The sequence below is a fragment of the Taudactylus pleione genome, unplaced genomic scaffold, assembly GCF_031769625.1.
Source record: "Taudactylus pleione unplaced genomic scaffold, aTauple2 ptg000154l, whole genome shotgun sequence".
Classification (NCBI taxonomy): domain Eukaryota; kingdom Metazoa; phylum Chordata; class Amphibia; order Anura; family Myobatrachidae; genus Taudactylus; species Taudactylus pleione.
Genome location: NW_028284556.1, coordinates 36,677,442 through 36,696,275, shown reverse-complemented (window position 1 = coordinate 36,696,275; position 18,834 = coordinate 36,677,442). Strand labels below are relative to the sequence as shown.

The 18,834-nt window shown below is 38.4% G+C and overlaps 1 protein-coding gene across 6 annotated transcripts in view; it reads left to right on the top strand.

The window, feature by feature from the left end:
• The window catches only part of LOC148522165 (proton-coupled folate transporter-like), a 549,361-nt gene that overhangs the window by 396,228 nt on the left and 134,299 nt on the right, over positions 1-18,834 (top strand). For all 6 annotated transcript variants that reach the window (XM_088474522.1, XM_088474521.1, XM_088474518.1 and 3 more), the window contains 2 exons: positions 9,969-10,107; positions 11,962-12,045. In XM_088474522.1, coding sequence (XP_088330648.1) covers positions 9,969-10,107; positions 11,962-12,045 — 223 coding nt within the window. The remainder of the gene's footprint in view (positions 1-9,968; positions 10,108-11,961; positions 12,046-18,834) is intronic.

The following is an 18,834-nucleotide window of genomic DNA, read 5'->3' as shown; positions in this document are numbered from 1 at the left end:
TGTATTCAATGTATTTAAGATGTTTTGGGTCAATAACATTTAAAGAAGAAAAGAGATGATTGCTATATTTCAAGATCAAAGCTCCTAAAGACATTACTACTATATATATATATATATATATATATATATATATATATATACATACAGTGAATATAAATCCAAGCCATCCCCTCTTCCTCCCTGTTCCCAGCCACTGATCTCCTGGAAAATGTTGGGGAGGGTAATCTCATCCACTGTGGCTGTAATATTTGCCATGTTATTTGTTAGCTGTGCAGTTGAATATTGCTGTTCTCTTTCCTCATGCACTACAAGTGGAGAATTTCCCACTGTCTGTACATCACTTACAAGTCTCAGTACTGTACATACTACTGGAAATCAACTTGGGGTTCCACCACTTTGTCTAGATGGTACACAAGTGAAAATCAAAGGTCTTGCCCACTCACTCTCTCTACGAATTAAACATTTGTTTAGAGAGGAAAAAACCATAGTATAGGCACCAAATCCCAATGTACCTGGAAGGTGCACAATGCATTCCATTGAGGAGCTTATTCAGAGTTGGGAGCAAAACAATAATAGGAGCAGATTTACACCTTGACAAAACCATGTTACACTGCAAGTGAGGCAGATTCAAAATGTGCAGAGAGATTTATAGTTGTGAGGTATGTGTCTTAGCACCCTGTGCATTGTACTGTTCTCCTAGTATTGCACCCCTTGTATTGTAACATGATTTGTCCAGATGCAAGATGCAAAGTTGATGATTTCTTTTTTATTTGCTCTCAACTTATAATTAGTCCCTAAATATATAAATTAAGGCTTTACATCCTTTTGCAAAGCCTCCAAAAATATTGATTCTCCACCAATTAATCTTGCCCTGCGAATATAAATCTTGTTTTTGCTCCCCTTAGTAAAGTGATGTTATGTTGCATATTTTATATAAGTAAAGTTTATTTCTCTTCTTCTATTTGCACCATTTAAATTTAAAACTTGGTGCTCAACAAAGAGCTCAACTTTATTGACTTCTTTTTTTGTTTTTATTGTCCCTTTCAAAAATCTTTATTCTCAATTCCAACTAACATCTAATTATTACCTCTGGGACATTGTCTAGTCAAGTGCATTCATGGGACTTTATGTCTTTTACTTATTTCAGTGTTCTGTTTACAGATATTGACTATTTAAAAGAATTTCATTCCATTTAAGGCACTGCGCATGCGTGATTTCATAAAAGAAATGCTGTACAATTCTTCAAGGATTTATATCAGACAATGTCTATTATAATAGTGCAGACCCTGTCCTTAAATTATGCTTTTAAATCATTTGCAACTGAGTTTGTTCTAGTTAGTGAGTTAGTAATAAAGAGAGTTTCATTAAAATCAATAACTAACTCAATAACTTATTTTAACATTTTTTGTGCTCAGGAAATGAGATTACTTATGGTCTTTCTCTGGTAATTCCTTTCAAAAGTGTTTAGAAAACAAACACATACGCATTAATTTTTATGACTCCTGGCAGAGGCATTGAGAAATTGTTCTATAAACTTCAATCTGTGCGTTATTGAATATGCTATATAGAAAATGGCTAGGTATGTATTAGACAACTCTTTCGGAGTCTTGAGTAAATAGTAAGGTACAGCATAAGGAATAGATCCACCTGCGTGCACCTGATATGGGAATGCCTTTTCTGTCCTGATATTCTGTTACAAACATTGCCAACTCAGCACATTATCCATCCACCGTTGAAGTAAAATGGGAACTGCTGACAAAATTATTATTTTGTGGTTAATGCGAACAATGCTAACCATGTTTCCACAAAAGAGCATATTATAAAGGGTTCAGTAAACTACATACAGGTAGGTGGATGTGTCTATATACAGTAGATAAATGAGCCACAACATTTAAACCACCTGCCTAATATTGTGTAGCTCCCCCTTGTGCCATCAAAACAGCTCTGACTCATTGAGCAATGAACTCCACAAGACCTCTGAAGGTGTCCTATGGTATCTGGCACCAAGAGATTAGCAGCAGATCCTTTAAGTCATGGAAGTTGCAAGGTGGGGGTCTCCATGGCTGGATCAAATTGAGATCTAGGGAATTTGGAAGCAGTATCAACACCTTGAACTCTTTGTCATGTTTCTCAAGCCATTCCTAAACATATTTGCAGTGTGGCAGGAAGCATTATCCTACTGAAACAGGCCTCTGCAATCATCAAATACCATTGCCATGAAGGGGTGTACTTGGTCTGCAACTATGTTTAGTTAGCTGGTACATGTCAAAGTAAAATCCACATGAATGCCAGAACCCAAGGTTTCCCGGCAGAATATTGCCTAGAGCATCAAATTGCCTCCATCAGCTTGCCTGTCACGATCCAGTGCAAGAATTCCTCTATGGAGGACGTTGAGCTGAGGGGTTCGGGTGACTAGACTAGGTCTCCTAGTTGCGCCCAAACTCAGGTTTGGCTAGACATGCCCATAGGCGTGGAGTCTAACTCACTTGGTGGTTTTCTCCAGTGACCCCTCCAATTGTGATTTGGTTTTCAGCTGCACCAAGTGAGCAGGTCACGGCCCTCTGGACAGGTACCTGGGAATGGCAGAAGACCGGAAACTATAATGAATGCAATAGCACTGGAGGTGAATGGAATGAATGAACTCTGGAAATGAAACTGAATGCTATAACACAGGCATGGACTGGAAACAGTTAAATATGCAGAAAAACACTGACATATACTGGGGATTGCAAAGGCAAGAGCAGAGTGGACTCAGGGAATATATGGGAATGCTGGAAATGTTTGGAGCTGATTACCAGAGACAAGACACTGAGCAAAGAACACAGACATATACTGGAGATTGCACAGACAAGAGCAGAGTGGATCAGGGAATATATGGGAATGCTGGAAATGATTGGCAGAGACAAGACACTGAGCAAAGAAAACAGACATATACTGGGGTACTATAAATGTAGGTGCTGGCTGCACAGACAAGATGCAAAGAGAAGTCAGGCATACGCTAGGAGAGTGCTAAATGCAAGTGCAGATTTGCACTGACAAGACACAGGGCAGATTGACACAGACATGTGCTGGGAGGTCCAGCTGTGAGCTAATTAATTAATTCCTGGTAATCTGACACCTCAGTGACACAAGGAAGCTGCAATACTAGCAGCACATATACAAAGACACACAGACATAGAAAACAAAACAGTCTGGATACTTGGAGAGAACTACTCTCAGACTATGAATAGCTTGGAAGCTAATACTGGAAACTGGAGAACTGTGAACAGGCTGAGGTAACTCTCTGAAAGATTAGCACAGGGCAACGCTGGTATCACTGGAACAGAGAAGACGTTGAACAGCAACTTCCTGGAGTTCTGGAGGCGGATTTATACCCTGGGGTAGCAGATTACTGGAGCACAGCATCAGCTGACTGAAATCATGCTACCATAGGTTAGGAGTACTGTCACATGAGAGGAACTGTCATGGCGGCGCCCATGATGGGAACTCCGATCCCCAGCACACAAAGCTGAACGTGGAAGCTCGCAAAAAGCACCTAAGGCAGAATACTCAGCCCCACATCCATCACTGCACCAGACCTCTGACCGCAAGGAAGTCAGGGGAAGCCGTCAAGGAGGTGAGAGAGGCCGATCCTAGGCTGAACCCTGACATTGCCTTCTTCCCTTAGTGCTTCCTAAATTGCCATCTCTTCTTAAGGTAATCGGCACACATGTACACAGCCTTCCACATGCTATAAAAAGAAACGTGATTTATGAGACAAGGCCACCTTCTTCCATTGCTCCATGGTTCAGTTCTGATGCTCATGTGCCTATTGTAGGTACTTTTGGCACTGGACAGGGGTCAGTTGGGCACTCTGACTGGTCTGCAGCTATGCAGCCCCATATGCTGCAAGCTGCAATGTACTTTGTGTTTTGGCACCTTTCTATCATAGCCAACATTAACATTTCCAGCAATTTGTGCTACAGTTGCTCTTCTGTGGGATCTGACCAGATGTTCTATCCTTTGCTCCCCATGTGCATCAATGAGCTTTACACACCCATGACCCTGTCAACCTGTTCACTGGTTGTCCTTGCTTGGACACTTTTGGTAGGCAATAACTACTGCATTCTGGGAACACCATACAAGACCTGACATTTCTGAGATGGCCTAACCCAGTCATCTAGCCATCACAATTATGGCCGTCGAAGTCACTCAGATCCTTACACATACCCACATTTCCTGCTTCCAAAACATCAACTTCAAGAACAAACTATTCACTTGCTGCCTAATATATTGAACTTCTTGGTGCCATTGCAAAGAGATAATCAATGTTATTTACTTCACCTGTCTATAATATATTTATAATGAAGTTGGAAAACTAAATGCGTTCGGAGATGACCAGGAAGTGACTAGGTCTAATTGGGTAGAGGAGAAAGCAGAAGCCAGAAGAAATCAATATTATTTAGATTCCGTGGATCCATGATCTGGTGAAATATTTGTATTTGGAAATGTAGATGTACATATTTGCTACTATTAAAGTTTTGCTTTTATTTATTATCTTACCATTGTGCAACCTCATGTTTGTTCATAATTATAGAGACTCTGAAGCCTAATGGGAAGAGACATGTTTTGAAGGAGAGCTGCCACCTAATTACTGATACTCCACCTGAGATAGAGAAATGAACATAAACAAAATATGATATATTCAATGGGAGTGAAGGTGGTCATCAGTTTCTTGAGTGTCCTAATTTTGATGAAAGAATGGCCAAAAAGAAAAAAAGTTCTCAAATAATAACCAAGGCTGCGTGAATATATATATATATATATATATATATATATATATATACATGGTTTTGTATAGTTAATGTGTTTATCTACATTTTTCCTTACCATAAACAGAAAATGAAAATATGTTAAGTGAACTCATGTAAACCTTGTACTTATACAGCATTCTACACTTAAAACAGTGATTTCACATCTTACACACACCATCTTTCTTTGGGTGGCATCAAGACCACAATATTATTTTCTTGTTCCCAATTTGGGTATAATCTTGACAAGCAACCTTACAAACCATTTTTTTATTTTTTGCACAATCTTTACAAATTTTTAACCTACTGTATATTGTATGCATTATGAATTTGTCACTAATACTCTTCAAATAATCAGCATCATTTGTAAGGTGTCATTGAGCTCTGCAGCTGGGGATAGTCACAGTTACAAATCTTACAAAATAAAAAGTGATTGAGGGTTTTGGTAGAGTTCTTGAAGGAAACAAAGTTTTTAGAAGAGTCCTAACAGGCGGGGTAGGAGTCTGCAGAAAAGGATCAGTACAAGAGAAGTCTGAGAGTGGAGAGCAAGTAGTGGTTATCAGAGAGGAACAAAAAGTGTAGGTCAGTGGAAAGTCAAAAAGGGTAAGGGATAGCTTATATTTGTGACACACTTACCTCCTGAGGATGCAAGCAGAAAATCAACAAAGGTGCCATACGCGAGAATGCTTTCTGGTTTAGCGTGGTGCTAACAACCTCGCGGCTTGCACTTTAGTTGGAGAATGCCGGTTTTCTTGTGACAAAACACCCAGGTTAAGTCACAAGAACCAGCATTCTCTGACGTAGGTTCTTATAGTCAGACTTAACAGTGAGGTAAATTGAATAGCTTGGGACTAACTTCCCAGCGCTATTCACCTTGCTGCGAAATGAATCGCCCCCATTGGGACTAGCTCTGAATCGGATGCAGAAGCATCTATTGGTGGTCTCCCATCTGTGACTTGCAAATTGTTGCTACAGACTCCATCCCTTGTGTACATCCATGCAGCCAAATGTGCAAGGGCTAAAAAAAACACTTTCTTCATCTGTACATGCAGTAACACCACATGGTGCATCCTTAGACCCCATCAACGGACACACCAACAAAACTTGCACCAGCACTACTGCAGGTGCATTTTCTCCATCTGATTATGTCCTCCCAAATCTGCATCTGTGTATCTATGTACGCAGCTGCTCTCACTGTACCTCTGCGACACTCCTATAACACAGACCACTTTTGCATGCATTTCTAGCCACCTTCCAGTCACCACTCAGAAATGCCCAACACTTTTTCACAACATTTATGATACCATGGGGTATATTTACTAAAGTGGGAGATTTCAGAAGTGGAGATGTTGACCAAAGCAACCAATAAGATTCTAGCTATTATCTTCGAGAAAATGCTAGTTAAATGTTAAGTAAAATCTGATTGGTTGCTATGGGCAACATTTCCACTTCTAAACACACACACTTTAGTAAATATTCCCCTATGTCTCAATCACAATAGCACCTTTGTGCATATACTCTGTGTAATACATTCGCCATATGAGTAAAAATTATTTTTTAACACATGTGTAGTTGCAATTAATTGCTTAACTTCATGAGCATCAGCATTGTGAGCCTAATTCAGAGATGTACGTAAATCTGATGTTTACTCTAATCACAATGTTTTTAGGTCTGTGCAAAACCTGCACTGTGCATGTGAAGATTTAGGGCTGCAATGTTGCCTGCAGTGCCCAAAAGGGTGCAGCATGTTTGACATGCTGCTGGCATTTGGGGGCAGTGACAGGAAGCATTGCAGAAATTGGCTTGTCAGCCCCATTTTCTAGGCGTGTTGAAGCCAGTGGCTGCCTCCATGGATGCAGCTTCACTGGCCCCTGCTGCATGATTTAAGCAAACATCCAGAGTATCATGAAGGTTACTCAGATGTACAATGGTCACACAGTTGATTCAATGCTGCATCCTCTGGGGCTTTATCTGAAATGTGTTAAAGTGAAGAAAATTATTAAGATGTTTAAAAGCACAATCAAGCAACTGCTAGGCAATTCACATAAACAGATAAAGTTCCATAAGGTCAGGAAAAAAAGAAACAGGAACTTGAATGATGAGACCACCAAATGTCAGACTAGTCTGTATGATATATTTAAATGTGGGGAAAGGCCCTGATGAGAAGCGCAAAGAGAGACTTCACCATGAAAATGCCTTATTACAAGTCAGACAACCCAGGGGTTGTGAGCTGGGGTGAGGGATATGTGGTAGGTGCCACTGATTATGTAACTGTGATGAAGGGATCCTCCCACACAAGTTTAAAAATGGTGTGCCCAATACAGTACCTATGGGCAGCTCCAGAGAATACAGCCAAGGTGGGGCTGTGGCAGCCAAGCCAAGTCAGGCCAGGAGGCCAGTGAGCCAAACCTGCAAGAAGCAGTCAGGACTTTTTGTTGTCCGCAATCTATCTGCCCTCGTGAGTTAGGAGTGAAAAAGTGATATAATTCCCTATGTGGGGGCTAGTTTGCTTGTTATTTTCTGTTGTATGTTTGCTGACAAACAGCAAAGCATAATTTATTTGTTCAAACCAGGACTAGCTGTGTGGTGACCCTTATTTTAGCACACTCTACCAAGCAAAATACCCCAGAATGTCAAAAAATATAAATTTTTATATATATATATATATAATATGGGAAAGAAATCTGTGGCACTCCGGGATTTTAGGAGATTGAACTCCAAATATATTTCAAACTTGCATGACAGGTTTTCTGTCATGCACATAAAGAAGTGTATAATGCCATACGAAGATACAAAAATCTGGATAGACCAGATCTGCTTGTGCCTAAATAACGTATCAACGTGGAGGATGAGCAGTTGATTTTTTCAAATACCTACTCTGTTGCATCTAGGGGTATTAAACAAGCCATCCTCAGACACTGGCATATTATTCAAACTGATCCAATACTCAGAGAGTTCTGTAAACATACACCGCTTTTTTGTTATAAAAGGAGCCCAAATTTCAGGGACCAAATTGTTTTTTCTGATGTAAGCTCGGGCTCTAATACAACTTCAGCTAAGGCAAGTTGGCTTACACAGAATAAAGGAGCATTTAAATGTACTGGTGGTACGAATTGTCAGTACATGAAAACTGGTCCCTCCTTTATACTTCCTACGAAGGGCACAGTATTCAATCTAAAGCATCGAATGAATTGTGAAACCAAGTTCATAATCTATGTTATCTTATGCCCATGCAATAAATTGTACATTGGGAAAACCATTAGAATGGTAGAAGAACGTATATCAATGCATAGATCTATCAAAAAAGCAAGTGTCAAGCTGGAGTCTTTAACACCACCAGTGGCTAAGCATTTCACTACATGTGGACATACCATTAAAGACTTTTCATTTATGCCAATTGACCACGTACCACCATTTAGGAGGGGAGGTGATAGACATAAACTATTACTGCAGAAAGAGTATAGATGGATTAATCTTCTAAGTACCATGAGTCCTCATGGCCTGAATGAGGAATTCTCTTTTTCCCCATTTTTGCGTTAATTGTCACAGTCGACATAGCTCGCTACTAGTATGCAACAAAAAGATTTTGCTTTGTATTATATTCAACTGATCCAGTTCTTGATCTGCTTATCTTTTTTCATAAATCATTCTGCAATATTAAAGTTATTATGCTATCACAGCTTGGTTCCATTACCTGTTTGACATCTGGGTACATAACTGTTATTAGAGTAGGAACTATATTGATTTAGTGGAATTTTTAATAAACATGATTTTTGTAAAAAAGAGTAGTTTTGTGACTAGATTATTTTAGCATCCATAGCCATATATTTAGCTTTTTTTGTTAATAATGCCACATTTTTTTATATGTATCATATTATGTCAATTTGACAATATTTTTAGATGTTTATTGCGTTGATGCTAAGTTTCTTGGATTTTTTAATTTTCTTTGTCTCATTTATTATTATTATTATTCATTTCTAGGCAACGCGGTATCACTTTAGGTGCCATAAGTGAGGCCGATGTATTTGTTTATTTTGTTGTTTGTTTTGGTCACTTAGTTTTGCACGACGTCACTTCCGGTGATGTTGCATCTCCATGGTTACCTCTCGGGAGCACCGGAAACCTTGGTTCCTTCCGCGCGGATGCAGTGCTTCACTTTGGTTCCTCTTGCTGCTATGCTGAGTGGCGTGATGTGACTGAAGTGTTGCACCGCCCGCTTGGCGGGAGTTCCGGTTGCGCCAGGGGCATACACATGGAGCCACATGTTACACACAGGTGAGCACAGTTCTGTTATTTAGGGGGTATTTAAACATATTTTGTGGGTTATTGTGGTGGCAGTCTCCTGAGGATGGTATGACGAAACAGCTGTCGGAGCTTTCTCACACGTTTGTTAATGTAATCATCATGGATCATGATAAGTACTGATGACTGCATTTATGTCTGATTTATAGGATGGCTTGTTTCCCCTATTACTTCATGGATATTAAATAAGTATTTTTTGCATATTAAGAGGTATGCTGGTCTATTTCCACTTGGAGTTGGATATTATTTATATATATATATATATATATATAGTCCAACCAAAGATCAAAATTTAGAGTGCACTCACCAGGTTAGTATGGATGGTTAGTGGATGCTTGAGGAACTGACTCCTCCATCCAGTATCTACTGTCATGCATTTCTGGTGGCATGTGTTCCACAGCGCGTTGTGCTCTTGAAAACATTCTACATACTGTAGTCCACAATTAAGGAGTACCAAACTGCTATTTGTGAAGGAATCATATTACATTGTAAAAAATAAAATTTGTAAAATCAGTATGTATGAAATCTTGAGTTTTGCAGAATTCTGAACTGTATACAAGAAATTTAATGTTTAAGAAACAATAAAAAAGAAACAGAAATGGGCAATTTTTTTTTTCATTGTACTGGATAATCTTGGGGTTGTGAAAATTACTGTTAAGATAATAATGCTAACGGGATACTGTACTTGTGTACAATTTCTCTAATCTCAACAATATAAGAAGATAAAAGAATATTGAACCTATTGAAATATCTATGTAAGCCAAAATCTCTGGATTTTAACAATATAAATTGTAAATGGTTAGAAAGTTATTATGCATTTTGTACATATGGATTGCAGGTAAAAAAATACAACATTTTTGAATTTTCTTTTTGCAGGGAATATGTTTACTTTGCAGTTTTCATTGGCTTTTAAGACATGTGAAAGAGACTTGCCTTGCCAACATTGGAGTGATCATGAGAACCATTTCATTTCTGTTGATGGCATTTTCAACAACCAAATGGATGATATTTCTAAGTAAGAACTAATATTTGTTACATACAGTGCAATAAATGTTTTAAACATATAAATGATACTTCTATTAGGTGCAAACAATAGATGTAATTTACAATGAGCAGACACAAGTGCAGTGCAAACAACTGCTCTTTTGTGTTTTTCGATTTAGTACTTTTGTATTAGTCTGTTTACAAAAATATAATTACTTTGTGCATGCACACAGACTTCAGGAAAGGCAATTATGCTATGTTTTTTAGAATTGTTGATTTGTTTGCAGTTTTTTAACAGTTCTCTTTATTAGGTCCAAAAGGACTAAAAAATAAATATGACCTTATGGCAACCTCATGATGATATGAAGTTTAGAACAACTTATTGTCACAGTTTCATACTTAATATGTAAACTTTTCAAATCAAGCTTATTCTGTGAGCTAATTTTTGACCATTGAAAAAAATGCAGACAAGACCCAAGTGCTTGCTAATTGCAGTTAAGCAAAGTAACAGATTGTCTACTATTTGTATTTAAATTGGAAAATAATTGGAACATGGTGCATTCAAATTGTATGTGGGAGAACACCTTGTGGGCTTACATAATGTCTGTAATTGAAACAGACTGGTTATGATTCTGCTCAATATGAATCTAAGTATGAGAAGAAGGATTTTGGAATTAGTTAAAAAAAATAGTTCACTAAACCTACTGCATTTTGTATAAACATACAGTATATGATAAGCTGAATAGTAAGTCCTCTAGTGTACCCCATAAACATGTACTTTGACTGCTGTGTTGTGTGTCTTCCCAAAGACCTGGGACTCTAATTTATTATTATAATATACTATTGTAATAAAGTCATAATAGCTTTCTGATGTTCGGTGATGTCAAATATTAAATTTTTATTACCTCTTTTTTACTATATTAAGGCTGGTTAATGGTGTGTGAATTTATGCCAGTAAATTTTAAACACAGTGCTTTTTAAGGCTGTAATCATTCTTTCAGCTTCTCTCTTGAGCTTTTGTGCTGACATCAGCTTCGTGACAATGTATCATTGTTTCTCAATCATGAATATTGCTGAGTTGATGATCATTCCAGCTATTAAAAGGAAAATATGACCTTGTATAAAAGAAATCTCTTCTGTAACTTGTTAAATTTGGTTAATCATATATACTAAATGGGACACATTTAAAAGGATCTCACAGACTAAATTTAATTGACTAAAATAGACTATATTCAGAATAACATCTAAACCCCCCTTAAATTAACCACTAAAAAAGTAGTAAGAGGTATGCCACTTACTTTAACAGATCAGGAAGGCACAAATGAGGAGGAAAGGTTAACCGCCAGTACACTCCTGTACTGTAATAACAAAGATATTGGAAATATTCAAGAAATCCTATCACAATAGGAGCTCACGTATATCTCCGTGACTTATCAGCATGTTATTGTCTTGACCTTCCAGATAGGCTTTATAGGCTAGATTCTCTAAACTGAGTCATACTAACCTACTTTTTGGACCTCATGGAAGGGCAAATGTGGAGGCCATGATGATGCAAGTGTAATTATTAGAGCTTTGTCCACTTCACAAAAAGAAGAGAGACAGAATCTGGGTAGGTGGCTGTACTCAATAGTCCCTTGGACATTCTGAAAGATGAGGTATGACCTACAGAAAGGTGCATATCACCTACTTTTATTGCATAGGCTCTAGACAATTGGGGAGTGGTTGGCCATATTTGTTTGTTTGTCAGGAATCCAATGATAATCTGTACTACTAGTAATGGCAAATTGTATCAAGGGCTGGTAAAATTGTTTATGTATGTTCTTATTTATATATTTGTAGTTAAGTGATTGTACAGCTCAAAATTTGATTTTTTCATATTTTTTAGGTGGTGTATTACATGCTCCAAGTGGATACACTGTAACTGTTCTACGATCATTGACCTCTAAAATAGCTCATCCTAATGAACAAGGTAAATTCAAAGTATAAATTATTGTTTCTTTGTATTATGTGCTCTACTTTAGTACTTTATCAACTTGGAAACTGATGTGCTATGTTCAATAATATAGTATCTAGACTAGTGGGATAACTTACGTTGAGGCTATGACATGTTTATACATTATGTTAAGTATTCATGAAGTTATATTTGCCTAATTATACAAGAATGACCTGTGACAACCTATTTAATTTGAAAGAAACTGACAAGAAATTGTATAAAATGTGTCCATACTCAGACAAATTACATTTTCACCTTTGCTGTTACAATTATTTCCTGCTGAAGCTGTGTTTTATAATCATCATGATTATAGAGACATTGGCAAAACCCTCATTTGTACAGAGTTGATGCTCATTTACTGTAAACTGGTTAATTTCCAAGAGGTCAGCGAGTCAATTACAGAGATTGATTTGATAACGTTAACACATGAGCAATATGTTTTCCTCTGAGTATGAACATCATACTGTAAATTAAATTAAAGCTCAATGCTTGATTAAAGTTACATTTTATACACTTGAACAATTAATAGATGTTAAGTTCTAAACTACTTAAAATATGTTTGCATTTTTATATACAGTACACATTATTATACTCTCTAGATGTGGTTGATCATTTATTTTAGTTGTAATGTGTACCTTAAATTTACATTAATAAGGATTAAATAAAATTAGCTCTCTACTACAAAACTGATTTCCAGGGAAAAAGCTAAACATAAATATTAAGAAAAACTCAGTGTTCAAAGTTTTAATTTTCAATTGCTGGTTTGTCTAACATAAAATGAAACTTAAAATTTCATTTTTACTTGCAATATACTGTACTTCCATCTGCTTGAGGTCAATAATGATATGGGTCAAATATAGCACAAAAGAGAGCCCTGTGGAAATCTTTTGTTACATAGGAGACTGTAAGCAAATGCTACTATATGAAGTTACCATACAGTTCTTGATGCACATTTAGGTCATAATGTGAATGCCCATCTACTGCCTCTATGAATTTTGTTACTTTGTGGAAATAAGTTAAGCTTAGGATCTACAACATCACTAGAGGGGTGAGGAGCACCAACTGCAGCCTAAATTGTGCACTGAATTGATTTTATATAGATGCTGATGAGGTATAGGAGTGTGTGTAACTAGCATAGTCACATTTATACTATTATTGTATTTTGTGTTTGTTATATAATAAAATAGTGCGCCTTTCACACGCTATTTGCCTAGGTGATTTATTTTATCCACTTTGAGATACAACGAACATCAAATATATAGTGATGATTTATGGGCAGCACAGTCAGCTGGCATCCAGAAAGAGCTAAACATTGAACTGATATCCTCACAATGTGCCTGATTCAGAGATAGAAGCAGGACATAGCTTCCAATTGTTCTTGCAGTCAGGACAAAGGGCTTCATTCAGAGGCAGCCGTACGGTCTACGACCACACGGCCACCTCGATGTTTGTCCAGTGTGCATGCACACGAGGGAGCCGGCTCCTTGGTGCGCATGCGTGAGACCTGCTACGACCCACAGCGCCGGTCATAGCGGGTCTCTTTCCAAAGGGGGCGAGCTGTCGATGTTGATTGACAGCTCGCCCTGTTTGGAAGGCGGGCCGGGGGTTTAGAAAAAGGAATAGGTACATAAAATGTGAAGTGTACCATTTAATGAAATATCTATGTCTCCCTCAACTAGCCCAATAGCACCCACATTCAGGGTCGGACCGGCCCACAGGGGAAACCCCCGGTGGGCCCCACTGCCTGAGGGCCCACTCCCTCTTCAAGGAATCAGGTGTATTTTCTACAATCCATTGCAGTTATTAATCTGAAACATTATCATGCACCAGCATTATTTACTATATATATATATATATATATATATATATATATATATATATCAACAATAGATTTTCCTACCTGCAACAAGCCATGAATTAATAGCATTCCCCTTTAAAACTTTTAACAACAAATTTTATTATATGCAATGAGTTTTAAAACTTACCGCATATGATAAATGGTGCTCAAGCTCCCAACTGTCATTATCGAATACAACGAGGTTTAAAACTCGTTGCATATGATAAAACGTGTTAATAAATGAGCCTCTTAGACTTATTTCCCCATAACCAGCACTAACATTAATAGCATTCAGAACTAATAACTAGACCTATTTTAGCCCAACATACACAAGCATTAAATTAAGTATTAATATTGAATACACTTATCCCCGCCACAAAAAAGTTTCAACAAATAAATAACTAGGATTCACATTCAATAAACCTCTTTCCCTTCCAAATTAGTCCTGACATCAATTCTAAATTCAATTAATAGTCCTGAAACCAGCCAGCATTAAAAAAATAATAATTCCATCACTGACTTCAAAATTAATAGGCACCACCATTGCTCATTAGATCAGCCCCACCCTCATCATTAAATAAAAAGCCTATACCCCCATGCATTTTATGTAAAGATACAATCATTGCCCCACACATTTTATTTTCTTAACTATACAGAAGCTACATGTGTGACTGCGTGCCTGTAACCAGTGACCTATGTTCAGCAGGGGAAAGTGGTTACACACTGTGAGGAAAGGAGTAGAGAAACCAATATATAGACTTGCAGCAGGGGTATTTAAAGAGAGGAGGGGAGCCCCTGTGCCAGATTCTACTGCACATATGCAGATCTCCAGCAACATGTTCCCAGAGACTTCTCTACTGCACATGTGCGAATCCCCATGAAAATGGCCACTGCACTAGTTTCCCAGTGATTTTTGTCTGCAGCATCTGCCGATGTGGATTGTGCTGAGTGGGCCCTCATGGACCAGGGGCCCATGTGCACTGCACACCCTGCACCTATTATAGATATGCCAATGACTTACAGCCAGTTGCAGTAAACTGGCTTGTGCTGGAGAAAGATCAGACTGGAGGGTACATTTCTTGGTAACTAGAACCTCTCCTTAGGTGTGACTGGGCTTTGCTGTAGATATGTTTTCAAGATGATGACCATTTCCTTGAGAAAAAAGCATGGGTTCATAAGCCCTAAAAATATCCACTGAACATTAAAAATGTTAAAAAATATATAAGAGGTGGGTTAGACTGTATATCATAAAGCAGTAGTTCCCAAATGTGGGGCCGGATTCAATTAGAGGCGAAAAGCCGTGATCGGTGAAAAATTTTTGCCTATTGCAGCTTTTCGCCTGTTTATAGCTATTCGCCTGTTTGTGTATTATCTCCAAATTCAATTCCAGGACCAATTTACCTAAGCGGAAACTCAATGCACTAAAACAGGAGGAAAAGTTTCTCCAATGAATGGCAGGCGGAAAAAAGTTACTAATCTCTATTTTGGGGTGCAAATGTGGGGAATTGATTCAGAACCCTTTGTACACCCCCGAAAAGGACAAATCAGACCCAAAATTTAAAAAATGACTTTACAACATCCGAAAAAAGACGCAATTTTTGGGCGAAAAAAAGAAAAGTGGGGGGACAAGGATAAAAAGTAGTGCAATTGGTTTCTTGGGGGGCTGTATGGATGGGGAAGGTGTTTTTAGGATTGCAGGTGCTTGCAGTAGGTGGATTTTTCACATTTTTTAAAAGTGCTCTTTAAAGAAACAAAAATATGCTAGCACCCATTTTCAAGTATCCCAAATATGACTGGACTATTTTTTTTTCCATAAAAAATACTGTTTTATATCATTCTTCATCACTTTTACAGATATACTTCTTGAAAGCTTTTAACACAATTTAAGGACAAAATTATTTTATTAGGGCTAATAGTACACATCTGTAATAATTTCCAGTGTCAGAGCATCTTATTTTGGGGTACAGACTGATTCCCCCAATGTATGCAGTACTTCCTGCCTGTTATGCATTCGCCTATTTGTGTTTCGGCCTGTTCTGTAATTAGGGCGATTCGCGGGGACGCGCATGCCGCGAATTCACGTCTCAAAAAGGCGAATACAACGGAAAGTGCAATAGGCGAAAAGTATACAACTTTTTGCCTCTAATTGAATACAGGCACCCTAACAGTACAGGTTTTAAGGATATCCTTAAATCCTCGACTGGTAGGGTGCCTTGAGAAACGAGTTTGGGAAACCCTACTGTACAGTCGGGGAATGGACAATGTATTCTAAGAAAAGACAGAGGGCCTGATTCAGACCAGCTCGCGAGTGCTGAGTGCTCGCAAGTGGGTCAATGGTGCCCGCATGCGCACGACGAAGGGAGCTCCGTCGTACGCATGCGCTAGACCCGCATAGCGACAGCCAAGCTGTCACTATGGGTCTCGCACCAAATGGGTCATGCTGTCGATGGTGAGTGACAGCACGCCCCCTTTGGTGGGCGTGCCAGGGGTGTTGCTGCCCAGACGGAGGGGTTACCATGGGAACGCCTACCATCTGGGGCCGGCCCCACTGACATCACTAGTGATGTCAGTGGGAGTGCTTTTGGCTCTGATACAGCCAAAAGCACTCCTGGGCTTGTGGTAGCAAGACCCTACCGCAGGGTCTCATCGCAAGCCCGATGGTCTTGACCATTGCGACCATCTTTTTGTCCGCTCGCATAAGCTGTGGGTGGTCACCCACAGCTATGCGAGCGGCCAGGAGGCCACCCCATTTTTAGGTAGGAGGGCACTGATTTAGAGCGAGCGCTCTGGTCAGAGCGTCTGGCTCTGAATCAGGCCCAGAGTACTGTATTTTATTCAGAAAAATGTTATTCAATTGCTTAAGGATATTTTCTGTTCTGATACTTGCAGCACCTTGCGCAACTTTGTTCTGAAATAAAAAATTGTGGTTAAGAATCATATCTATGTAAAGACAAAGAGCATTTTGCATGAGCATTTTTCAATTGCTGGTTTGTCTAACATAAAATGAAACTTAAAATTTCATTTTTACTTGCAATATACTGTACTTCCATCTGCTTGAGGTCAATAATGATATGGGTCAAATATAGCACAAAAGAGAGCCCTGTGGAAATCTTTTGTTACATAGGAGACTGTAAGCAAATGCTACTATATGAAGTTACCATACAGTTCTTGATGCACATTTAGGTCATAATGTGAATGCCCATCTACTGCCTCTATGAATTTTGTTACTTTGTGGAAATAAGTTAAGCTTAGGATCTACAACATCACTAGAGGGGTGAGGAGCACCAACTGCAGCCTAAATTGTGCACTGAATTGATTTTATATAGATGCTGATGAGGTATAGGAGTGTGTGTAACTAGCATAGTCACATTTATACTATTATTGTATTTTGTGTTTGTTATATAATAAAATAGTGCGCCTTTCACACGCTATTTGCCTAGGTGATTTATTTTATCCACTTTGAGATACAACGAACATCAAATATATAGTGATGATTTATGGGCAGCACAGTCAGCTGGCATCCAGAAAGAGCTAAACATTGAACTGATATCCTCACAATGTGCCTGATTCAGAGATAGAAGCAGGACATAGCTTCCAATTGTTCTTGCAGTCAGGACAAAGGGCTTCATTCAGAGGCAGCCGTACGGTCTACGACCGCACGGCCACCTCGATGTTTGTCCAGTGTGCATGCGCACGAGGGAGCCGGCTCCTTGGTGCGCATGCGTGAGACCTGCTACGACCCACAGCGCCGGTCATAGCGGGTCTCTTTCCAAAGGGGGCGAGCTGTCGATGTTGATTGACAGCTCGCCCTGTTTGGAAGGCGGGCCGGGGGTTTAGAAAAAGGAATAGGTACATAAAATGTGAAGTGTACCATTTAATGAAATATCTATGTCTCCCTCAACTAGCCCAATAGCACCCACATTCAGGGTCGGACCGGCCCACAGGGGAAACCCCCGGTGGGCCCCACTGCCTGAGGGCCCACTCCCTCTTCAAGGAATCAGGTGTATTTTCTACAATCCATTGCAGTTATTAATCTGAAACATTATCATGCACCAGCATTATTTACTATATAAATATATATATATATATATATATATATATATATCAACAATAGATTTTCCTACCTGCAACAAGCCATGAATTAATAGCATTCCCCTTTAAAACTTTTAACAACAAATTTTATTATATGCAATGAGTTTTAAAACTTACCGCATATGATAAATGGTGCTCAAGCTCCCAACTGTCATTATCGAATACAACGAGGTTTAAAACTCGTTGCATATGATAAAACGTGTTAATAAATGAGCCTCTTAGACTTATTTCCCCATAACCAGCACTAACATTAATAGCATTCAGAACTAATAACTAGAACTCTATTTAGCCTTTAAAAACACACACACTCCAGGGTTTATCAATGTCCAAGAAAGAACTTTAAAATGCTAAAAGTTTTGAATATTGTTTGCGATCACAAAAAATCATTATAGTGAGAGTAAAGCTTTTGCAGTGCTAGGAATTTATGCCTATTTTAGGTAATAATATATATATATATATATATATATATATATATAAAGTGAGCATGTCATTTTTGTGACATTTGGAATAGTTAGTCAGTGAATTAAGTTTACTCTTTAAAAAAATTATTGATTTCTATACAATAATAATATAGTATAGAAAGATCATCCAGTACAGGGATTTCTCTTGAAGAGTTTTTTGAGTTAGCCTTTAATGGGAATATATAATTAGGTTGCCAGAATCAGGAGGAAAGCTTTAGTTCAGTTATAGAGTTGAAACAGTTATTAATAAGATCCAATTACTTTGGAAGTTGTACCTTTTATTTGATCATAGAGGTAAAAATTCCTTTTATAAAAGTGATCATGTCTAGTCTCTTTATTATCCTTGAGGCTTTAAATATTTAGGAATTACCATAT